At 38.0% G+C, this 21,910-nt stretch overlaps 1 protein-coding gene across 1 annotated transcript; it reads left to right on the top strand.

Annotated features, from left to right (window-relative positions):
• The first annotated feature begins 311 nt into the window (after nt 1-311).
• On the top strand, nt 312-21,346 carry SFGH (S-formylglutathione hydrolase). The gene is made up of 7 exons (XM_077396550.1): nt 312-547; nt 6,400-6,517; nt 15,562-15,609; nt 16,698-16,894; nt 17,012-17,110; nt 17,333-17,398; nt 20,859-21,346. Exons 1-7 carry the CDS (start codon nt 404-406, stop codon nt 21,048-21,050), a joined length of 864 nt encoding a protein of 287 aa, XP_077252665.1. The 5' UTR covers nt 312-403; the 3' UTR covers nt 21,051-21,346.
• The last annotated feature ends 564 nt before the right edge of the window (nt 21,347-21,910 follow it).

Below are 21,910 nucleotides of genomic sequence, written 5' to 3'. Positions count from 1 at the left end.
CACCAACATGGTTACCATATCATTATTCTTCCTTAAAAAGTAGGGACATGATAAATTCGCACCCCCTGTAGGATAATTCGCACCCACTTATCCTGAATTGATGTCAAAACGTGTCAAAAAGAAAGCTATGTGTGACAGTGTGAGACTAATGGGGTGTGCATTATCTACAGGGTGTGCGAATTTATCATCCCCAAAAAACTCAGTCAGCAGCCAATTAAATATCAAAAGACAAGGTGAGTTCGTGTAACTATAAAAAACATGGTAGTGCAAATATCAGTAGCCTTCCCAAACAGAAGAAGCATGAAGCACATAACCACATATATTTCCCAGATCACACCCTCTTTGGTCACACTTCTATTTAGCTTCTTTGATTCTTGATCAGATCAAAACAGAGCAGAGAGAAATGGAGAAACCAACAGAGATAAGCAGTTATAAGATGTTTGGAGGTTACAACAAGAGATACAAACATTTCAGCCCCACACTTGGATGCTCCATGACTTTCCACATCTACTTCCCTCCTGCACTCCCCTCCCCTAAAAAGTTCTCTGTAAGCAAACCCACTTCCTTTTTCCTCAATATACATGCATTAGTGTTTTCATATGCTTCTCCTTTCTTCTATACATTTCTAGGGTTTTATTTCAACTAGTACCAGAAAAATTCTTAATACTTTCTACCATGTGAACAAGAAAAGAAATGGTATTCAGAAAATATTTGCTTTGTTTCAATTATTATATCTTGTTGTTCTTAGTAATTCTGATAATGTCAAGTAGTATTTTGTTTATATAGTCACTGTGGTGGAATTGAATTGGAGGATTATTCTAGGGTGTTAGTTACTTGTTTGTATCCAATTCAATTATTTGATCTGAATTCTGTTTTGGGTTTTGTTCTTATCTTTAATACATACACACATTAGTGTTTTCATATTCTTCTCCTCTATTATATACATTTCTAGGGTTTTATTTCAAATAGTACCAGAACAAATTCTTAATACTTTCTACCATGTGAAAATGAAAAGAAATGGTATTCAGAAAATATTTGCTGGGTTTCAATTATTATATCTTGTTGTTGTTAGTAATTCTGATAGTGTCTAGTAGTATTTTGTGTATATAATCACTATGGTGGAATTGAATTGTAGGATTGTTCTAGGGTGTTAGTTACTTGTTTGTATCCAATTCAATTATTTGATCTGGATTCTGTTTTGGGTTTTGTTATTATTTAATACACCCACATTAGGGTTTTCATATGCTTCTCCTCTATTATATACATTTCTAGGGTTTTATTTCAAGTAATACAAGAATTCTCGTATTTTCTACCATATTTGCTGGGTTTCAATTATTATTTCTTGTGTTCTTGGTAATATTGTAAAGACCCGCCCCCACACGGGCCTAGAAAGTTAATAACCTTAATTAAATCTGGACCGTATATCCCGAGACCAAAAATTACAGTGTATTTTCATTTTTTTTAGTATAACCGATTTTTTGGGCATCAGATCTTGTCCGTTCGACATGATTTTGGTCCCGGTAGATGAGTATTTATTGATTGATTTATTTTTAGAAAACAGCCTTTAAACTATTGATATCACCCAAAGGTAATTATAAACAAAGATAATTAAGAATAATAAAAGGATATGGTCTCACATAAGCCCTAGGTGTGTGTGTCACTTGGAAATATGGATTGAGAAAACTTAGAATTTGGTATATCATTGTGTTTCGGATTCAGTAGCAATCCCTACTCAGACATAGAGGATTTCTTACTCTTTCACATCACAAATAACTAAGGTAGGTGACGATAACCTAAACTTGTACTCTTGAGCAATGATTGATTTATATGCATGCAATAAAATTCTTAGTAGACATAGAATTGTTCATGATAATGATGTAGTTAAGATGATTGTTCCTTATTAATATGCATCGTGCTCTCATATTTTATTATACTAGTAGCATGCAAATGTTGAAATATGATGCTATGCCAGTAGCTTGGAAAAGATGAAATATTATGATTCCTTGTTAAAGGAAAATGAGGGAAGCAATAAAATTGCTAAAAATATCTTTAAGATATTGGAAAGAATAAGAAAAAAGGATATGGATGATATGCCAGTAAAACTGATAAGAGACAAAGACATTGGGAAAATAATTTGGTGGATTGGGCGGAGGTATGAGTCGTCCAGGAGTAATGAAATTCCAAGCCGGCCTTGGGTTTTAGTGCACCCCTTTGGCGGTAAATGCATCATCTTAGACCATGATATCAGGAGGCGGATGGGCTATTAAGCACGTCGTAAAAAGTCCCTCATGCCACTACCTGTAGACGAAGGTAGTGGAGCGTATTGTGGGCGGGACAACAAGCTAAGTGAGCTTGATTGTCTTGGGTGAGTCGTCTCATGCATTAATAATGATAATAACAAAAATATAAATTTCTCACTTGTAAAACGTTGTTGTGTTGCTAGACTAGTAGTTTTAAATTGATTTATGCCATAGCATGTCCCCTATTACCGTTCATAATTTCTTTAGAAATAAATTATGTTACATGTTCACCTATAGAATTAAGTTGTATGCTTTTAAATTCAAGAGTTGTTTAATTGTATTTGTTCAGGTACCGAATGAATCTACATAGTTCTTTGAACTAACACAAAAAATCCTCCACAGGTTTTGCTACAATAGACAACATCGAGAATAAATGGGGAGCGTAGGAAGAGCGTGCCGAGTCATTGGAGTGTCTAGTCTTTTTCATTTATATTACTGATGTCAGTTTACTTTTGCTAAACACTCTAAGTTTGATTTAGATTAATAATATTTAAGTTCTTTTTTATTTAGAAAAAAATTTATTCCGCATTTGTCATGAGTTACATTTAGTTTCCGTCTTTGGTGGCAAGTCGGGTTTATCCGAAAATCCGGGTCGTTACAAATATGATAATGTCACGTATAGTACATTGTCCTCGTTATATATCTATATGTATATATGTATTTATGTATGTATGTATGTATAAGAAAGGGAATTTGGAAATGGTTAGGCATTATTGTGTATAGACATATAATCACTGTGGTGGAATTGAATTGTAGAATTATTCGAGGGTTTTAGTTACTTGTCGATATCCAATTCAATTCTTAGATCTGAAGTCTATTTAAAGCTCAATTCCCTTTTATAAATTAAGTTAATAATGTGAAATAAACTCTAGGGTTTTGTTCTTATCGCTGTAACTCAGTAAGGTTTTCATATGCTTCTCCTCTCTTATATGCATTTCTAGGGTTTGATTTCAAGTAGTACCAGAAGAATTCTCGTACTTTCTACCATGTGAAAAGAAAAGAAAAGATCTTTTGAAAATATTTATGGGGTTTCAGTTGTTATTTCTTGTTGTTCTTGGTAATTCTGATAATGCCATGTATAGTATAGGGAAATGATATTAGCACAACCACATTTTGATATTTTCACAAACCATCTTGTCTTTAAGTATTAAAAGAGCTGTCAAAAGGTTATTACATTTCCCACAAAGCTCTCAAGAAGAAAAGACCGTTGGGTTTGTGCAAATATCAACATATGGTTGTGCTGATAACATTTCCCATAGTGTATTGTCGTTGTTACATATATATTTTTTAAATAAGAAAGGGAATTTGGAAGTGGTTAGAGAGTTTTTTGTGTATATAATTATAATCACTATGGTGGAATTGCATTGTAGAATTATTCTGGGTGTTACTTGTTTGTATCCAATTCAATTATTTGATATGAATTATGTTGAGGGTTTTGTTCTTATCTTTGATATATATATATATATATATATATATATATATATATATATATATATAGAGAGAGAGAGAGAGAGAGAGAGAGAGAGAGAAAAGTGTTCCTGCGCAGCTGCTCTATCTGAGCAGCTGCTTCAAAAACTCATATGGCCCTACATTTTTTGGGTGATCCAAAGCATTCATTTGGAAGGCCCTTCCATGGATAGGGTGTGTACCAAAAATGAGCCCTTTAGGATCATCCTAACCCTGCCATTTGTGGAGGGAAAAAATGGTCAGAAACAGTGTCTGTCAATTTTCCCCTCCACCTTTGATTGGGTTAGGATGATCCTATAGGGCTGATTTTTGGTACACACCCTATCCATGGAAGGGCCTTTCAAATGAATGCTTTGGATCACCCCAAAAATGTGGGCCACATGAGTTTTTGAAGCAGCTGCTCAGATAAGCTATCTGAGCAGCTGCGCAGGAACACTATTCTCATATGTATAGGAACCGTTTTCTCATATATATATATATATATATATATATATATATATATATATATATATAGAGAGAGAGAGAGAGAGAGAGAGAGAGAGAGAGAGAGAGAGAGAGAGAGAGATTAGGGATTTCATATGCTTCTCCTCTCTTATATACATTTCTTGGGTTTGATTTCTAGTACCAGAAAAATCCTCATGCCTTCTACCATGTGAAAAGGGAAAAATCCTCATGCCTTCTACAATGTGAAAAGGAGAAGAGAAGATCTTCTGAAAACATTTACAGGGTTTCAATTATTATTTCTTGTTGTTCTTAATAATTCTGATTTCCGCGTTAAGTATATTGTCGTTGTTATATATAGATTTATTAAATGAGAAAGATAATGTGGAAATAGGGTTTGATTTCGAGTCGTAACATAATTGTTCTTAGTAATTTTGATAATGTCACGTATAGTATATTATTGCTGTTATATTATTTTTTTAAATAAGACAACGAATTTGGAAATGGTTTGAGAGTATTTTGTGTATAAATTCACTATGGTGGAATTGAATTGTAGAATTATTCTAGGGTGTTAGTTACATTTTTGTATACAATTCAATTCTGTTTTTTTAGAGGTACAGTTCAATTCTTATGATCTTAATTCTATTTAGAGCGCAATTCCTAAAAAGCTTGGTAGTTCAGATTAAGTTTTTAAAGTGATAATATCTTAGTTATTTAAAGTATTTGGAAATGGCTAGAGACAGTATTTTGTGCATATAATTACTATGGTGGAATCCAATTGTAGGATTATTCTACGACGGTGTTGGTTACTTGTTTGTATCCAATTCAATTCTTAGATCTGAATTCTGTTTAGCGTTTTGTTCTTACCTTTGTTATCTCAGTAGGGTTAGGTATTGGGCACTGAATGATCCTAAAAAGCTTGGTAGTTCAGATTAAGTTTTTAAAGTGATAATATCTTAGTTATTTAAAGTATTTGGAAATGGCTAGAGACAGTATTTTGTGCATATAATTACTATGGCGGAATCCAATTGTAGGATTATTCTACGGTGTTTGTTACTTGTTTGTATCCAATTCAATTCTTAGATCTGAATTCTGTTTAGGGTTTTGTTCTTACCTTTGTATAACCGTCTCTGGTAATTTTATTCATAGATTTTTGTTTAAGTAAGCATCATTATTAGGGCAAATTTAGGACAGACACATTCTTAATCGTTTCAGTAGGGTTAGCTATTGGGCACTGAATGATCCTAAAAAGCTTGGTAGTTCAGATCAAGGTTTTAAAGTGTTGATATCTCGGTTATCTAAATTGTTGATACCTCGGTTATCTCAGCCCGGGACCAATACCAACAACACCGAGTTGGATATAATATATCGAGAATACGGAATTGTCCATATTTCAAAGGGAGGACCTTGTTTTGCACAGAAGTTTTTCTGTTTTTTCTTATACACCAGTTAACTATTGATGATAGGTGGCATGACCCTTAAAGTTCTGTTGTTAGAACTGGACTTCCCATCGACTAGATAAAAGGCCAAGTTGTTTTTTTTGGATTTCCCCTAAGTTCTTTAATGTTGACATGTTAAAAACTCTAAATACAGAATCCCTTAGCTTGACCAATATGATCTGTCGTGGGCTACTTGTTCAGCATGATCTTTTTTGGTATGACAGTTCTTCCTTTTGATAGGTTGGGATTTTTATTTTATTTTTTGGTTTAACTGAGTCAACCCATTATTGCCTAACTTTGTTTCGAACTGGATCCATGCTTGCTTCAAGGCAATAACGTATAGGAAGTTTGATTTTACTGGATGTCATTTCAGATAATCTACTGGAAAACATTTTTCTCTTAATTGTTTCATTAATTAGGCAATAATCTTAATTCTCTAACTTGATCAAATTCCTCTTTTCATAATTTCTCACTGTTTTAACTTCACACTCTTAACAATCATTGTTACTTTTAATATCCTTCAATTGGATTCTGGTCATGCTTACATTTTGTATGAAAATGGAAACATTTATTTATTGAGAATTGATTGTTACTTACCTCTCATTAGAACCATTGATCACTTTTATTTTTATACGATGATGTAAGTTATGCTATATCAGACTTTAGGATTGTTACCATCTTGGTGAATTGTGACATATATACTGGCCTATTATTCGATTTTGACCGTTACCTGCCCTCATTTCTCTTTGCAGGTTCTTTACTGGCTATCTGGTCTTTCATGCTCAGATGAGAACTTTATTATTAAGTCTGGAGCTCAACGTGTAGCATCCAGTGAGGGTATTGCACTGGTTACTCCTGATACATCTCCGAGTAAGTTACAGGTCCTTCATGAACTACCTCGAATACTTTGAAATAAATGCATACATTTTTCAGTTTTAATGCTGGTGATATTCTAACTTGTATTTAGTTGCCTAATATTATCCTTGTTCTGCTCTTCTCTCTGCCAGTTTTTCCCTCAGGTAAATTAGATGCAATTGAGTAAAGATTGGACTATGGAGTAAACCTAGAGAAGGCTGTATGGAGGACATGCCCATGTATTGAAATTTTTTATAATGAGATCCTATACTTAGGTCGTGAGAATAGGTCCAGTGAGTTTTGCACTTAATTCTAAGCTTGCTTGCGTCTTGTCCCGCATCTCGTGTAAATGGCTCCTAAAATGATCTTGACCCCCCTAACTCACAACAATGTTTATGAAGTCCGCTACTTCTGAGGCAGATAAACTCGCTAGAGCTGGAGTGGAGCGTCAGGAGCTAGAGCTCTTCCATTTTCTGCCCCCTTAAGGGTTGCGTTAGGCGTGTTGTTGAATTGTATTTCTTTGTTTTTATCAGTCGGCTCTTTGTATGGTGTTCCTCTCTTGTTAATGAATCTATTACCATTAAAAAAAAATGTTTATGAAGTTGGTTGAACTTCAGGAATCCTGCATGATTTCTTGTAACTTTTCAAGGCTGGTATTTTGTGCAGAGGCTATTGAAACAAAGAAAAGGGAAATGAGAAGAAGAGAAAAGGTGGAAAGGTGAGAAGTAGAAGTGAAGAGAGAATGGAGAAGAGAAGAAGGGATGTTGTTTGTGTGTGGCTAGAGAACCCTAACCCACAAAAATTAATATGTACAAGAGGGAGCCAGTGGAAAGGCCAGTCCCACAAAAATGTGCCCCACTCACTCTAATAAAGATTCACTTAAGTTATAAGTTAAATGACTTTAATGTTCAATTACATATCCACCCCCCCCCCCCCCCCCCCTCCCCCCCGGGGAAAAAAAAATTAAGACAAAAGACAGCCATAAGACTTAAGTTGGACCCCAAAAATGTCCAAAGTGAGCCCATTGTGTTTGAGAGATAACGCACAACAAACACAACTATCAGCCTCGTAGCTTAGACTTTACAGAGAATCTTGTAAAAACTACTAACCAAGCCAATTGGTTGATAATCTCTGGCCTCCACCACCCCTTCCTTTTCTCGGAATGAGGGTTATCAAAGTGGCGTTCATGCTTTTGTTAATCCAGCCAAAATGGAAGAACTCCCTGAATACAGCCAACAGATCTTCTTTGATGATTTCCAAAAGGACTTGGTAAAACACCATAGGGAACCAGTCTGGTCTATGAGCTTTATCTCTTGGCATACTGAAGGCAAGAATCCTTACTTCCTCTTCTTCAAACCTTCTTCCAAACAAAGCTTTATCTTGTTCTGTTATTGAAGGAAGAGACGCTGTCATCAAGTTCAAGTCTCCACAAATCCTCACCTGAGTAAATATTGGTATAATAGTTGATAATACCCGGTTAATGTCAATCTAGTTTTCCTCTAAGGTATTACCATCCATAACCCCCTGAATTCGGTTACTTCTTCTCCTAGCATTCGCCATTTTATGGAAGCAAGTTTTATTTCTATCTCCCTCCTTAATCCATGTGGATCTAGACTTGTGTCTCCACCTAATTTCTTCCCTATTGATGATGTTCTTATAATCATCCTTTTCTTTAAGCCTAGCAAGCTCCTCAAATTCTGTTAGAGGTTCCTCTTCACTGATCACATCCAGTTGTGGGCGTCACCCTTTTTGTTAATCAACGTTTTGAATGCATTCCTATCCCATCCAAATTTTTTGTGATGAATTTCGACTTGCTCCCTTCCATCTTACAATCTTTCCACCATTCGAGAACCAGGTATTTGAATCCCGAAACCTCCAACCTAGCTAACTTGGATTTGAAGGGCTTCTGATCGGAAGCGGGCACATTTTTCGGGAGTAAGAAGGGGTAATGATCCAATAATGGTCTACCAATATCCAGCACAACGATATTGGGGAATATGTTTTTACAGTTATTAGATATAAAAATTGCCCAGACGGTCGAGAGATTGACTACCACAATCAACTTACAAAACAGGTTTGAACTCAAACCGTAGGTTTGGCATCCATGTCTTTTAATGCTAGAATATTTTTTACTGATGAAAACTGTCTTTTACTTTGCTTTCCTCTTGGCACTTGTCCACCAATTTCAAAAGGAATGGGCGGTTAAGGATTGATCAATCGTCGTGGGTCGAAAGATCTAATGACCCTTCTTTTGTCCTTCAACCAAGATGAGTTAACTTGCTATGAGTTCAAGTGTTTGGATACTGCTAGATTCAACGACATGGGGACGATCATCTCCAATCGCTTGCACCCAAAAGTATCTCCCTTTGATCAGAAGTCTTAATGGGATAAGCTTCGAGCAGAAACCTTCAATCGGTAATAGAACTCTCCCCTCCAACCCTGAACCAAAAGAATAAGATCGATTGACTTTCGTGTCAGATCCAATCCTCTCTCCTATCAGGCGAAAATTTTCTTTATTCCAAAGGAACTCTTAATATACAAAACCAAAATCTTATCTAGATTTGGCATTGCTTGGGTATTCCCTGCCAAGCTGATGGAACTCTTTCTTAGTTGGAACGTGTTACCCTTGAAAAATAAAGGGAAGATCTTGTGGATTGTATCTTTTTTAGCTACCATATGGGTATTATGGAAAGAGCGAAATGCTAGAGTCTTCAAAGGTTCATCCAAGGGATCTATCTTCCTGTATTGGAAAGTGGTTGCATTGGTTATTACTTGGGTAAAAACCCTTCCCAGCTTTAGATTTGTGTCAGCTTATGACCTTTGGAATGGTTGGAGGGAGGTATGCAGAAGTGAGGAGATGCAATCGAAAGTCGTGTAGGAGTGGGTACCCCCTCCTCAAGGGCGGTTAAATTTCAATCTTGATGGTTCCAGCTTGGGGAATCCAGGTCTTGCAAGGGTGGGAGGGGTTCTGAGATATGAGTTAGGGAAAGTGATTTGCACCTTCGTGGGTCCCATTGGGGTAGCAGATTCAAATGAAGCAAAGATTCGGGCGGTGCACCAAGGCTTTAAATTGCTAGATAAAAATTGCCTTGAGGAAGTGATCGTTGAAGGGGATTCCCTAAATGTGATTTGTTGGCTCAAAGGCCTTCGCCCCTATCCTTGGAGATTCGCTAAATTCTTTGACGAGATTCAAGATTGGGTAGGGCCTACTTCTATTGTCTTTCAGCACGTGCGTCGTTCTACAAATGGAGTGGCCGATAGGTTGGCTAAAGATGGCGTGGAGAAAGAAGATTTAGAGCTTTTTTATTTTATGCCTCCTTTACTCTTTCATTTGTCTTCTTCTCTGTATTAATGCTTTTTTTCCCCATTGTATTTTGACCGTGTCGGTCTTTTTTAATAATATCAGATACCATTCAAAAACAAATATAGAAAACCAAAACGAAGAGGGAGCCAACGACTAGGGCACCATTGCAATAGTGAAACAAAAGGGACTGACAGAAATACATCATTGATCTGAGTATTTGCCTCTTCTTTTTATGCCAGCTAGATTAAGACCTTGTTAGGTCATAAGCAGGAAATAGTAAAACCCTCAACCAGTTGCCATCTCCATGCCGTAAATTTTTCCAGCATCTCCAACGTATGAAGGCCTAACGAGATAATCACGACTACACATTTAACCGGAATGGCTAGTTTAGAGTCCAACGAATACTTAGGGATCACAATGGAGTTTTTTAGAGGTTTCTAGTCCACCACGTTGAACGACCAACCCCTAGAGGGTGCACCTTGGATTCCAGACATGAACTTGTAGTTTAAAGGCAGAAAGGTTTCCTCGGAGCAATCCATGTTCGTGTTCTCCTTTTCCAAAGGCTTCATGACTGTTTCCTTACTGCTAAGAGATGGGGCAATCTCTGTCTGTGACAGTCCAGCGTTTTCCACTCCAGAGGCATATCGCAGTCCCAACACCCCATGCCCATCTCTTCCCCCATATGATCCGCTACTTTGATTTTGCGGTCTCCACAGTTCCTTGAAATAGACCAATTCGAATGAGAGTCCGACAAAGGGAAACACCCGTTTGCACCCGTGTTAGATTGATGTGGCCTACTTGGGTAATGAGGTCTTTTGCACCTCTATTATGACACTTTCTCTTTTCCCGACGATACCATCATTAATGGAGATATATGGATGTATCATAAGTGTGCAATGCCCTAATGATAGATGCCCTAAATCGATATTTATGGGAGACATTGATTTAAGTAGCCAAAAAATCTGGTTTTTTTTACATTTAATCCATTTTGTTGTAAATTTTTCTTAGTTCAAGATTTTTAACAAAAAATCTGAGGAAAATGTATCCTTTAACTTTGTAACATAAGCTTGACATGTTTTTTTCTTTAAAAAAAATTAATGCTTACAAGTTTCTAAGAGCATGTTGCTCAATACATGGAAAATGCCAATTAAAACTGATACCTGTTTTAGCATTAAGTACTCATAATTATTGTGTATACTGTCAAATCTCATAATGCATAAAAATCACACCATCAAATATTAGAGTTCGGGGCCATCCATCATTGATTTCATAATCTTCATTGTCATAATCTGATTGCACATTTTATCGTCATTTTGGCGCAACGGTAAGGTTGCTCGATTGTGACCTGGTGGTCACTGGTTCGAGTCACGGAAGCAGCCTCTCTGCAAAGCAGGGGTAAGGCTGCGTACATCTACCCCTCCCCAGACCCTACAAGGGTGGGCGCCTCGTGCACTGGGCCGCCTTTTTTTTTTAATCAGTGTATCATATAGTGCCGGGTAGATTCCTTTTACCTTCTTCTTGAATTTTTTCTAAAGGATTCATTTAGCCCGACCCAACTAGTTTGGGACAAAGGCTTTGTCGAGTGTTGAGTTGAGTGTATCATATAGTGCCTTTTGTTCCATACTAAATTATTTACATTTGTGCCTCATAAAACAAATCATTGCGTACATAAGCTTCTAAATAATACATGTAGGTGGTTTTGTGATTAGTTTTTCTAATTTCCTCGGCAATCATCTAAATTGCAAACTGGTTTGGCATGAACTGCTTTTCAGTGCTTTGGCTTTATTGAAAAAAAACTCACAGAATCTGAATGACATGATATGTAGTCGGTTCAACCTATGTTAACCTAATTCGATTAGAACATTGGTTTAGGCAAACTGTTTGCATTGATAATTTGTTGAGAAAAGAGAAGCTTTGATTTTTGAAGTTTCAAATACAAAGGGAATGCAAAGGGAAAATGGGAGATGAATAATTTATGGTAATTTCTCTGGTCTCTATCTGTTATTTTTAGGTTGAGGATTCTCTCAATATCCTAAGCTGATCCATCCATAGAGGCATCAAACCCATTAGAATGGGGGATGGTATCTTTGTGGTTTGAGATTGGGATTTTTATCAAAATTGAATTTAAAATTGGTTATTAATAGTCAGCAACATCTGAATTAATGTTTGTGTCGTGTAGAGATATGTTTTTGGAAATCATTTTGCTTTATGCCTTATTTCACCAAACATTGAATTGATGCTATGCATGTTTATGTGAGTCACATGTTATGAGTGGGTGCTATTAGTGCGATAATGAGACACAAAGGCACACAACGGTCTTTATCGATCTTATCAGACTTCCACCATTCTCAAGTGACATGTTTTGGGTGAATTTCATCTAGTATTGTCAAATGCATCATTGTCACACCCTAAGATGCGTGAAAAGAAGGGAAGCTCCAAGCACCTATGCTAGGATCTCCTAGGCTTTTCCTTGAGATGAAAATGGTAAAAGATGGTGAAGTACAACAAGGGCATCTGAGAAAGGACTTTTCATCATTTACCCACCAAATACAAACCCTCCATGGCACAGTAATAGCCTTTTCCATGGGCTCTAACAAGATCATGATCCAAAGAAACCAAAAATTATAACCACCATATAAAGGTATTTTGTACCACCAGTTATGGTGAAAAGGAGCATAAACAGGAAATAGATCACTATAATGATTTCGTAATGGTAGCAACCACCATTATAACGTTATGACCTTGTTTCTTAAATCGTGAACAAAATCTAAACCCTATATCTTTGTTGAAATCCTCTTTCTTCCCATGTTACAAACTCCTCAATCTCTTCCTTCACAATTTCTTTCTTCTGTAATTGTTCTCCAATCACTTGATTGGGCTTCAAGAGAAGGGTTTGACTTTTGGGGAGAGTGTTAGCATAGGGAGATAGGAAGGAATAGATGTTCGGGAGCATGACAATCTGTGACAGGTTAAGGATGAGTTCTTGCCGGGAATCAGGTTGAGGTTAGGGAAAGGGGATGGGTTTAGGTTTGGGATGGACTTCTGGTTAGAAGATTGTCCGTCATACTTTGTTGGACAATTTTAGCCTAGTTAAGGTTAATGATCACGAGGTAAAAAATTTTAAGTGGTATGATCGTGTCGAGGAAAGGGGAGTATGGAGTTGGGTTTTTCATATAAATTTTAAAGTCATATTCCACTTGTTTTCTAAGGGTTTTCGTATTTTAGATGAGGTTTTCTCTTCTTTAGTAGACAATATGACAGTCATGTTTACTTGATTGAGACTTGAGGTGTTTCTCTGTGCTTTCTTTCTTTTCTTTCCTTATGGGAAGGGAAGAGTAGTATGGTCTCTAGTGGAGGATTTGGAACTCAGCCATCCCCTTTAGGGTCCATTTTTTTTTATTGGACTTGAACTTCCATTCGTAGCATGTTCAACAGTTTGTATGTGTTGAACTTTGAAGGTTTTGACTGGCAAATATGTGGGTCACGTGCAAACAAAATGAGTCACCTGGTTCTTCTTTTGTGCATTGTCTGTTGGCTTCACGAGCTTGGGAATCAGTTCTACGATGGTTTGGGTTCCGTGAGCATTTTCCATTTGAAGGACCTCTCTCAGAGTTAGTGTAGGCTTCATGTTACAGAGAGGGGCTCATTTTTGTGATGTGGTTCCCCACGCAGTTATTTGGGATGGAAAGAGGAACCAATGTATGTTTGATGGGATTCGTTTTTCTCTAAGTTGAATTATTTGGGAAGTCAAAGTCTTGTTTGCGAGTTGGGCTCTTGGGAAAGAAGAGCTTTGGGAAGTCTCAACCCTTGATTTCTTTAGGAAATGGAAAGAGGCCTTAGCTGTTTGTATAGCTGAAGGAAGACAGTGGCATGGATTTCTTCTCTCGGCTCCATCGCACTCAATTTTGATGGATATGCAGTGGGGAAGCAAAGGTTTAAGGGGGTTCTCAGGCCCCGTTGGAAATACCGACTCTGAAGAGGCAGAAGCAGAGGTCTTCTCGCTGGTTTGCAATTTTTTTCTGTTTAGTTTATTAGGTTTCTCATGGTTTAAGGGGATTCTCAAAACACAATTAATTGGGGGGATTGACAGTGCATGGGGCTGTGGCATCTGGGACGCATTATTAATGAGCTTGCAAACATTTCAAAAGGCAAGGATATTTCTTTCAGTCATATTTTTAAGGAGGCCAACGATATTGCTGATTCATTTGTGAAAGGGGATCCTTCTCTGCCCTCTGTGTAACTGTCTCTGTTTTGTAATCTTCTTCTATTTACTTTGAGCTTTGCTGGTGCCAAACAAGAGTTTGAATAAGGCTTTTTGGCATCTTAGCTTCTAGTAGTTTTCCAAGTTAGTCGCTTTAGCTTTTGCCTACTTCCATATGAATTTGGTGTTGAAATCAGCCATTGAATAATTATTTTCATTATTTGATTATTTGAAAGGCTATATGTGAAAGGCTACGATTTAATTTATTTATTCAGATGGGTCTTTTTCATTCTATGATGGTTTCTTTTGCTTAATTATTTTCATAATTCGTATGAATCATATGATTTGGTTATGAGGTATCGATGCCTACAGCCTACAGGTACCAACCTCAAGTCAATTTCAATCTATTTCATTGGGTTAAAATGATTTTAAAGCTACAATTCTTGATGGATATGTGCTAGTGGTCAATCTTTTTTCCTAGGTCAGCACCTAGTGCAAGTTCTCCAAGGACCCTGCCATGTGAGTTCACGTGGTGCCTTCAGAACATTAATTGTGTTTGCATGTGTCATGATCCAACCACCATTGTGCTGCATGTTCTGTGCTCCTATTTTTTGCCACAGTTTGTTCAGCGTTCTAGGTCAAGCACCGGTGTGTGGTGGGGTTCCCACTTGATTTGAAGGACAGTGTCCGATGTATATAATGTTCGTGATTTCATTGTAGATGGTATATGTAAATCATTATATTTAATTTCAATAACAAAGGAATTGAAATTCCTAACACTATCAAGTGTCAAGCACTCCTTTTTAACTGCAGCGACATCTTCATAGCATGAGCATGGTTTTAAATTTTGGACGAAATACCAAAATTTCGTTGGAAATTTCGGATTTCGGCCGGGACCGACACCGCCGAAACCGACACCTAAACTGACATTTAAAACCTTGAGCATGAGTGCTTCATATGAGTGAACTGTGTGGAATAGCCACCACTAGGTTATAAAGTTGACGGTTTCAATCTATTTATCTCCATGTGGCCGAAACCGACACCAAAACCGACATTTAAAACCTTGAGCATGAGTGCTTCATATGAGTGAACTGTGTGGAATAGCCACCACTAGGTTATAAAGTTGACGGTTTCAATCTATTTATCTCCATGTGGCCGAAACCGACATTTAAAACCTTGAGCATGAGTGCTTCATATGAGTGAACTGTGTGGAAAAGCCACCACTATGTTATAAAGTTGACGGTTTCAATCTATTTATCTCCATGCCCAAGTAATGTTGCCAATCTTTGTAGCCTGATACCTTCATTTGGATGTACTTGTGTGTGCATATAGTGATGCTGCTACTGATATTTTGCTTCTTTATTATGCAATGTTATGGGTTTTTTTTATCTTCAAGAAACCATTTAATTGTGCGAAGATATTTTTTTTTTGTTCCAAGTTTTTTTTTTTTTTTTTTTGAATGGTTTCCAAGTTGTTTTTTAATTTTAGAGATTATAGTTTTAGAAGTGCTATTACTGATAATTATTACTTATTATTCCCTTTTTTGCATTGCAGGAGGCCTTAATGTAGAAGGAGAGGCAGATAGCTGGGATTTTGGCGTAGGTATGCAAATATGCAACTATTATGGTTCCATTTTCTATTTTGTTTGTTTTGTCAAAGAATTTTAACTTACAAACAATTGAACTTTTACATATATATTTATTTGGATCCTTTATTCATATTCTAAGATGCCGAGTATTTAAAATCTTTTGTCTGTTGAAGTCTTCCTATGAAGTTGTTTGATCAGAATTACCCGATAAACAAATATTTGAATTATTCATCTTATAAGCATTCCTCTATAATCTTTTTTCATCAGCCGCTTTACCGTGGCAGGATATTGTTCATGTAGTAGTATCAGGGAAATTTGGTAACATATTAGTTAGACCATATCCACAATTTATTCGCATACTAGCAAGGTTATAGCTTATGCATGCTTATCATTCGAAAAGCTCACAAGTTATAACGATATATTGGAGAAAGTGATATTGTTTTTGGTTAATGCTTTCTTGAGTTCCGGTATATGATACGGGCAAATATTTTGTAGAAAATTTTCAGCTGTCCGATCACACACACATCATGCATCCATGGATGTCCTTATGGGTGTACAAATTGAAAAAATATATATATTTAATTACGCTTGTCTGCATGTTTGCACAACCTTATACACTTTCAATATATTGCAACTCAAATATTTGGAAAAGTATGCTGAAGACAATCATGTTTAGGCCCTGTCCGTTTAAGATGGAAACCGTTGTTAGTGCTAAACTGATTATTGGACTAAAATTTAAACGTAATTTTGAGTCCAATAATCGGTTTGGCACTCACAATCTGTTGTCATAATCTTAAGGCCCTGTTTGATTAACTGATTGTGAGTCCAAAACCAATTATTGGATTCAAATTTATGTTTAATTTTGATTCCAATAATCGGTTTTGGGCTCTAATCGTTTGGAATAATCTTAAACAAACAGGGCCTTAGTGGCTACATAAAAACAATCACTGTGCTTATTTGGGAGCATGTAAAGGTGGCACCAAGGCCGCCGATGCATTTTTAAGGAAGTGGTTACATTTTGTTGACAGAAGTTTCAACTTTCAAGTACCTACATATTTGACATCGAAAGTTGTCATTGGATTTCTCACTCTCCTTCAACCAGGTGCTGGATTCTATCTAAATGCTACACAAGAGAAGTGGAAAAACTGGCGTATGTATGACTATGTTGTTAAAGAATTGCCAAAAGTTTTGAGTGAAAATTTCCAGCAACTTGATACTTCATCCGCGTCTATTTTTGGTCATTCGATGGGGGGCCATGGAGCCTTAACAATCTACTTGAAGAATGCTGACAAGTATAAGGTACTTTTGAGTTCCATTTTCATCTTGATAAAATTGTTTACTCTGTAGTCTATACATATGTAAAGTTCACTTTTGATGTTGCCATGAGCTTATTCGTTATTTTTCCGTATTATCCAGTCAGCGTCTGCCTTTTCACCAATTTGCAATCCTATAAACTGTGCTTGGGGGCAGAAAGCTTTCACAAACTATTTGGGTGGGAGTAAGTCTGATTGGGAGGTAAGCTCTGTTTTGCTTAAGTTGTTACTCCACACATGATTTTGAGTGTGCCGTAAAGAATTTCTGAAGCCTTAGTCAATTTTGAATAAGGTTGTTTACGTTTTTTTTAATCTTAGGTTGTAATATTGCACATGATTTTGAGTGCTGCAGATAAATAATTTTTCTAAAGCTTTTGTTAGATTTTGAATAAGAGAATTTAGTATTAATTTCATGAATGTGCAGGAATATGATGCCACTTGCCTGATTACTAAGTGCAACAAAATTTCAACTCCCATCCTAATTGACCAGGTAAATGCATGGCCGTTTTCTTTTAGTTGGTTCGAGAGGCTTAGTTTGGTAATATTTTGCTACTTTCTACTTGTTCTAAAGAGAAAATTTGATCTTCATTTTCTTGGGAATACTTGCACGAGGGATAATATCTTTATAGGTTAGAAATATTCCAAGCTAGATATAAATTTTCTATACAACATTTATGGAGTAAAATCTACTTTCAAGTGTTGCTTAAGTAACATTTCTTATGAAGTTGAATTTCTGGGAATCGCTTTTGTTCTGGACAAAGAATAATATATAATATTTGGTAACTTCTCGCGTTTGCATCTCGATCTTTGTTGAGGTAATTATCTTGAGGTTGGACCCCATTGCATTTGCAGATTCATCAGCTTCTTTGTTTGAAGCTTTTGAATTTTGATATGAATTCTTGAGTAATATGCTGCCAAGAGTTTATCCGCACCCTCCTTCGCGAGGCAATCTGCCATGTCATTTGCCGAGCGCCTCATATGCAAAGGTCTTGAATCTCTGTGATTGTGTTGGCTAAATTCCACGGCCCAGACAACTTTCTGTTTGCCTAGACCAGGACATTTGCAGCGTCCCCTCCAATAAGTAATGATGTGCGCTGCTCTTTAGTGTACCATCGTAAGCCCGGCAGCAAAGCGCGAGTTTCTGCCTTGTTAGAGTTGCATATTGTGTGACTGTTATTGTCGTGGAAAACATTTTCTATGCCGGCCAGCCCTAGGTTGCCTTTAGAACTGCCAGCAAAGTTGACGTTTATACTTCCAAGAGGCGGTGGCCTCCATTTTGGAGTTATCTTAAGTTCCGTTTCCTTATCCCAAATGATTTTTTTTTTTTGAAAATTGACAAATATATTCATACCAGCAAAATTTACAATGGGGACTAGTAGTCCCACCAGATTTACATACTATGAATTGCCCAGGAGCATTCTTTTTGGCTCAAAAGAAAAGCCCATTACCCCTCATACTACCCCTTACATTACCCAATCGCCGCCCTTGTAACGAATCCAACAAAAATGCCATATTGTGGGGGCCCACCAAGTCAAGGTCGTGACCTGCCACGTCACCACAAACTTCTCCACCACATTCCAAATTCGATTTTCAAAAATCCCGCTCGAAGGCCAAGAGCTATTGTGCGCCCCTAACCGTGCACAATAGCCGACATCCCAACAACACCGTCGGATCTCCGGCGGCCTCCACCTCGTACCACCACCAAAAATCCGGGGGGTCATCCTCCAATCCCTTCTACGTCTCCTCCACAAAAGTCAACTCCGCCAGGAGAGTCTCAGCCACCACACCCGTCATCAAGCTATAGCTGGCCTTCCATAGCTCTAGGTTCAGCACCCCACGGCCTTTCACAGCCTCCATGGCTTCAGATCCGGCCTCCACGGCACACAATACAGCCTTCACGGCCCCAGATCCTGCCTCCACAGCCCTAGATCTAGCTACAATGGAAGAGCCATGCTCTAGATCTGGCCTCAACGGTTCCCGAGTTGGCCTCCACTGGCCATCACACCCATCCTCAGGCCACCCACGATCTTGATTCCGAAGACCATAGCCTCTTACGGTCAAACCCAGCAACCCAATTGCTAAATCCATCGATCCACAGCCTCCCAGATCCCCCATGGCCTCCGGATCCGATAATCCACGGCCTCTACAGCCTTACACCACCTATAGCTGGCCTCCATGGCTCCAGGTCCAGCACCCCATAGCCTTTCACGCCCTTCGGCAACCTCCACGGTTTTTCCAGCTGCAGATCCAGCTTCACGGCCTCTACGGCTCCCAATACCTCAGATCCTGCCTCCACAGCCCTAGATCTAGCCACCACGGAAGAGCCATGCTCCAGATCTGGCCTCCATGGTTCCCGATTCAACCTCCGCGGCTCATCTTTTGCCAACAATGGGAGAAACAAGAAAAAGAGGGCGAGACTAAAAAAGCAGCAATGGGGAGAGACGAGAGGGTGAGATTCCAAAGAGAGAGAGAGAGAGAGAGAGAGAGAGAGAGAGAGAGAGAGAGAGAGAGAGAGGGGGGGGGGGGGGGGGGGGGGGAGGGGGGATGAGAGAGAGGGAGAAACCGCTTCCCTCCCTAGGCGGAAGCCCTAGGGAGGGAGCTTTTTTTGTCGCCCTTTTTCTTGCATAGTTTATCCCTCGGTAGGAATGTCCTCCCCGAAAAGACCTTATCCAAATGATCATCTTCCAACATCTCAAGATATTCCCTGTGGTGTATGCCGATAAGGTGGAGCTATCCTTCCCCCATGATATAAGATCAATCTTGATCTCTGATATTAACCTGCCAAGCCTATTTTCATTTTCTTCAAAAATGCGCATATTCATCTCTCTCTCTCTCTCTCTCTCTCTCTCTCTCTCTCTATATATATATATATATATATATATATATATATATATATACGGATTAGCACGAATGGTACAAGGCCCCGAAATGTTCTCCCCATCTTTTCAAACTTTCCATTGTTCTAGTGAACAACCATCTTTCTGACCGATCGATGGCAGACCCATTGCATGCCAAAGCTTTTTGTGATCGCCTTCCATAGGCTGAACGAGAAAGGGCAGTGAAGTAATACATGATCTAGCGATTCTTCTTCCTCTTTGCAGGAGATGCGCATGTTGGCTAAAGCTGTACTTCCTAGTCCGTGCACCTTGGAGTCGCATTTCCTTATGATTTAGGCAAAATGTTTGAAATCGAGAAGACCAGTGGTTATGCCAACTGAGAAGCGAGGAGCGATGCATTTATGAACAAGCTCATAATTGAGGAAAGATGGTTCGAGAAAAAAGAGGGTCGACTGAGATATTGGCGGAAATCATTGCAAATATTGATTAGATTTCTAAAAAATATATTGGCGGAAAGTTGATCTTTTTGCATATGCTGGCTTGATTTTAGGGTTTAACCCATCCATGTGGTGTGCCACACTCCCACCATATCAATGGTCTAGTTGACTTGGTTTTGACTCTTCCATGTTTATGGTATGATGTACAAATCAAAAAGTGAAAAAGAACATACAGAGCAAATTGATTCCTTTCTTTTCATTTTCACTATATGTTATAGTCTGGTCTTTTGATTTGGTAATAAAGAGGATAACGAATAGAAAGGAATTAATGATTTGGACAGCTTATCAAGGGTCAATCTCTGTTAAAAGATCCCGTTGGTTCAATTCTTTATTTCAGGGCACCTTGTCTCTCTTTTTTCATGTTTTTTGGAGCTATATTCACTCGAGAGTTAAAGGAAGGTATCAAAATTTTGGATATCTAACGATTCTCCACAAAGTAGTGACGAAACGTATTATTTTTGAAAAAATTTCCAACTCGATCCAATCCCGTATAATAAGTGAGATCCCCATTGTTAGAGTGTTTATTATGTCTCATTTTGTTCTTCCATATTATACTTGATTCATATGATTTATGAGATTTCTTGATGGCTATTGACAATGTTACATTGTTGGGCAGGGGGAGGATGACAAGTTCTTGCATGATGGTCAGTTGCTCCCGCAAAAGTTTGAGGAAGCCTGCAAGAGTGTCAATGCACCGCTCCTCCTGCGAATGCAACCCGGGTATGACCACTCCTACTACTTCATTGCCACTTTCGTCGAAGATCACATCCGACACCATTCCCAAGCTCTTAAAGTCAGTAAAATATAAATCACAGATCCCTTCGCTTAGACCCTTTTGTGGATCTTGAACAGAAGTTGATGGATTTTTCTATTTGCTAAACTTAGAAGCCCATCTGACTTATCTAATATATTCTACTCTTTTCAACTTCAAACCATATTCATATTAATGCCTTACTTAAGGGTAATGATAGCCAGACTACTTTTTCTAGTCAGCTTTTAAGGGGTGTTATGATCCCCCCCCAAACTCTCAACTGTAATAAAAAAAGGTGTTTAATAAAGTGAGTGCCATTATCAAAAGAAGGGGGCATGGATGTCATTTTCCTATATTCCATGCTAAATGTTTTTTTTTCATTTTGTTTGTATGCATATGAAATAAACTTCTTGATGGAATCTTGAATAGTTTTTGAAGTGAATTGGCAACCTTGGATGAATTCAACATTCACTTTTAACTTTCTGCATTCTTATTTCCAAACTAAAAATAGGAAAAACACAGTGGAAAAACACTTAAAAAAATCAATTCTTGGGTTGTCTAATTGAGACCGTCGATCTTGAAGATCATCATGAGGCGACCCGCATGGTTCTTGTCCCGCATTGAAAGGACACCCGATCCATAAGGGCCTACAAAAATCAACTGTTTAGCTTTTCTTCGCGGAATTAGGAATCGGAATCGGAATCGGCATCATAATCTGATTCCTATTTGGCACACATGGGCCCAAGATGGGGTCAACCGGAATATATGTTCCTGTGATTGCTGATGGGATCAATGAACCTGATCGCATCCATGTGGCACACATGGGCCCAAGATTGTCCTTTTATTTTTTTAAAATTCCCAGTAAGGAAACATGGGAAAGTTGGAGAAAAAAGGATGCAAATCATTGAAAAATGAGG

This window comes from Tasmannia lanceolata, unplaced genomic scaffold (genome assembly GCF_043159265.1).
Source record: "Tasmannia lanceolata isolate RefF3 unplaced genomic scaffold, GAP_Taslan_0.1 ptg000002l, whole genome shotgun sequence".
In the NCBI taxonomy this organism is placed as follows: domain Eukaryota; kingdom Viridiplantae; phylum Streptophyta; class Magnoliopsida; order Canellales; family Winteraceae; genus Tasmannia; species Tasmannia lanceolata.
The sequence above is the reverse complement of the archived record's forward strand: the minus strand, read 5'-3'. Positions and strand labels throughout refer to the sequence as shown.

Coding starts and splice junctions, on each gene's coding strand:
- SFGH (XM_077396550.1), top strand. CDS start 404: ATGGAGAAACCAACAGAGATAAGCAGTTATAAGATGTTTGGAGGTTAC. Junction 6,518..15,561: donor TACTCCTGATACATCTCCGA/GTAAGTTACAGG, acceptor TTTGCATTGCAG/GAGGCCTTAATGTAGAAGGA. Junction 17,111..17,332: donor GGAGTAAGTCTGATTGGGAG/GTAAGCTCTGTT, acceptor ATGAATGTGCAG/GAATATGATGCCACTTGCCT.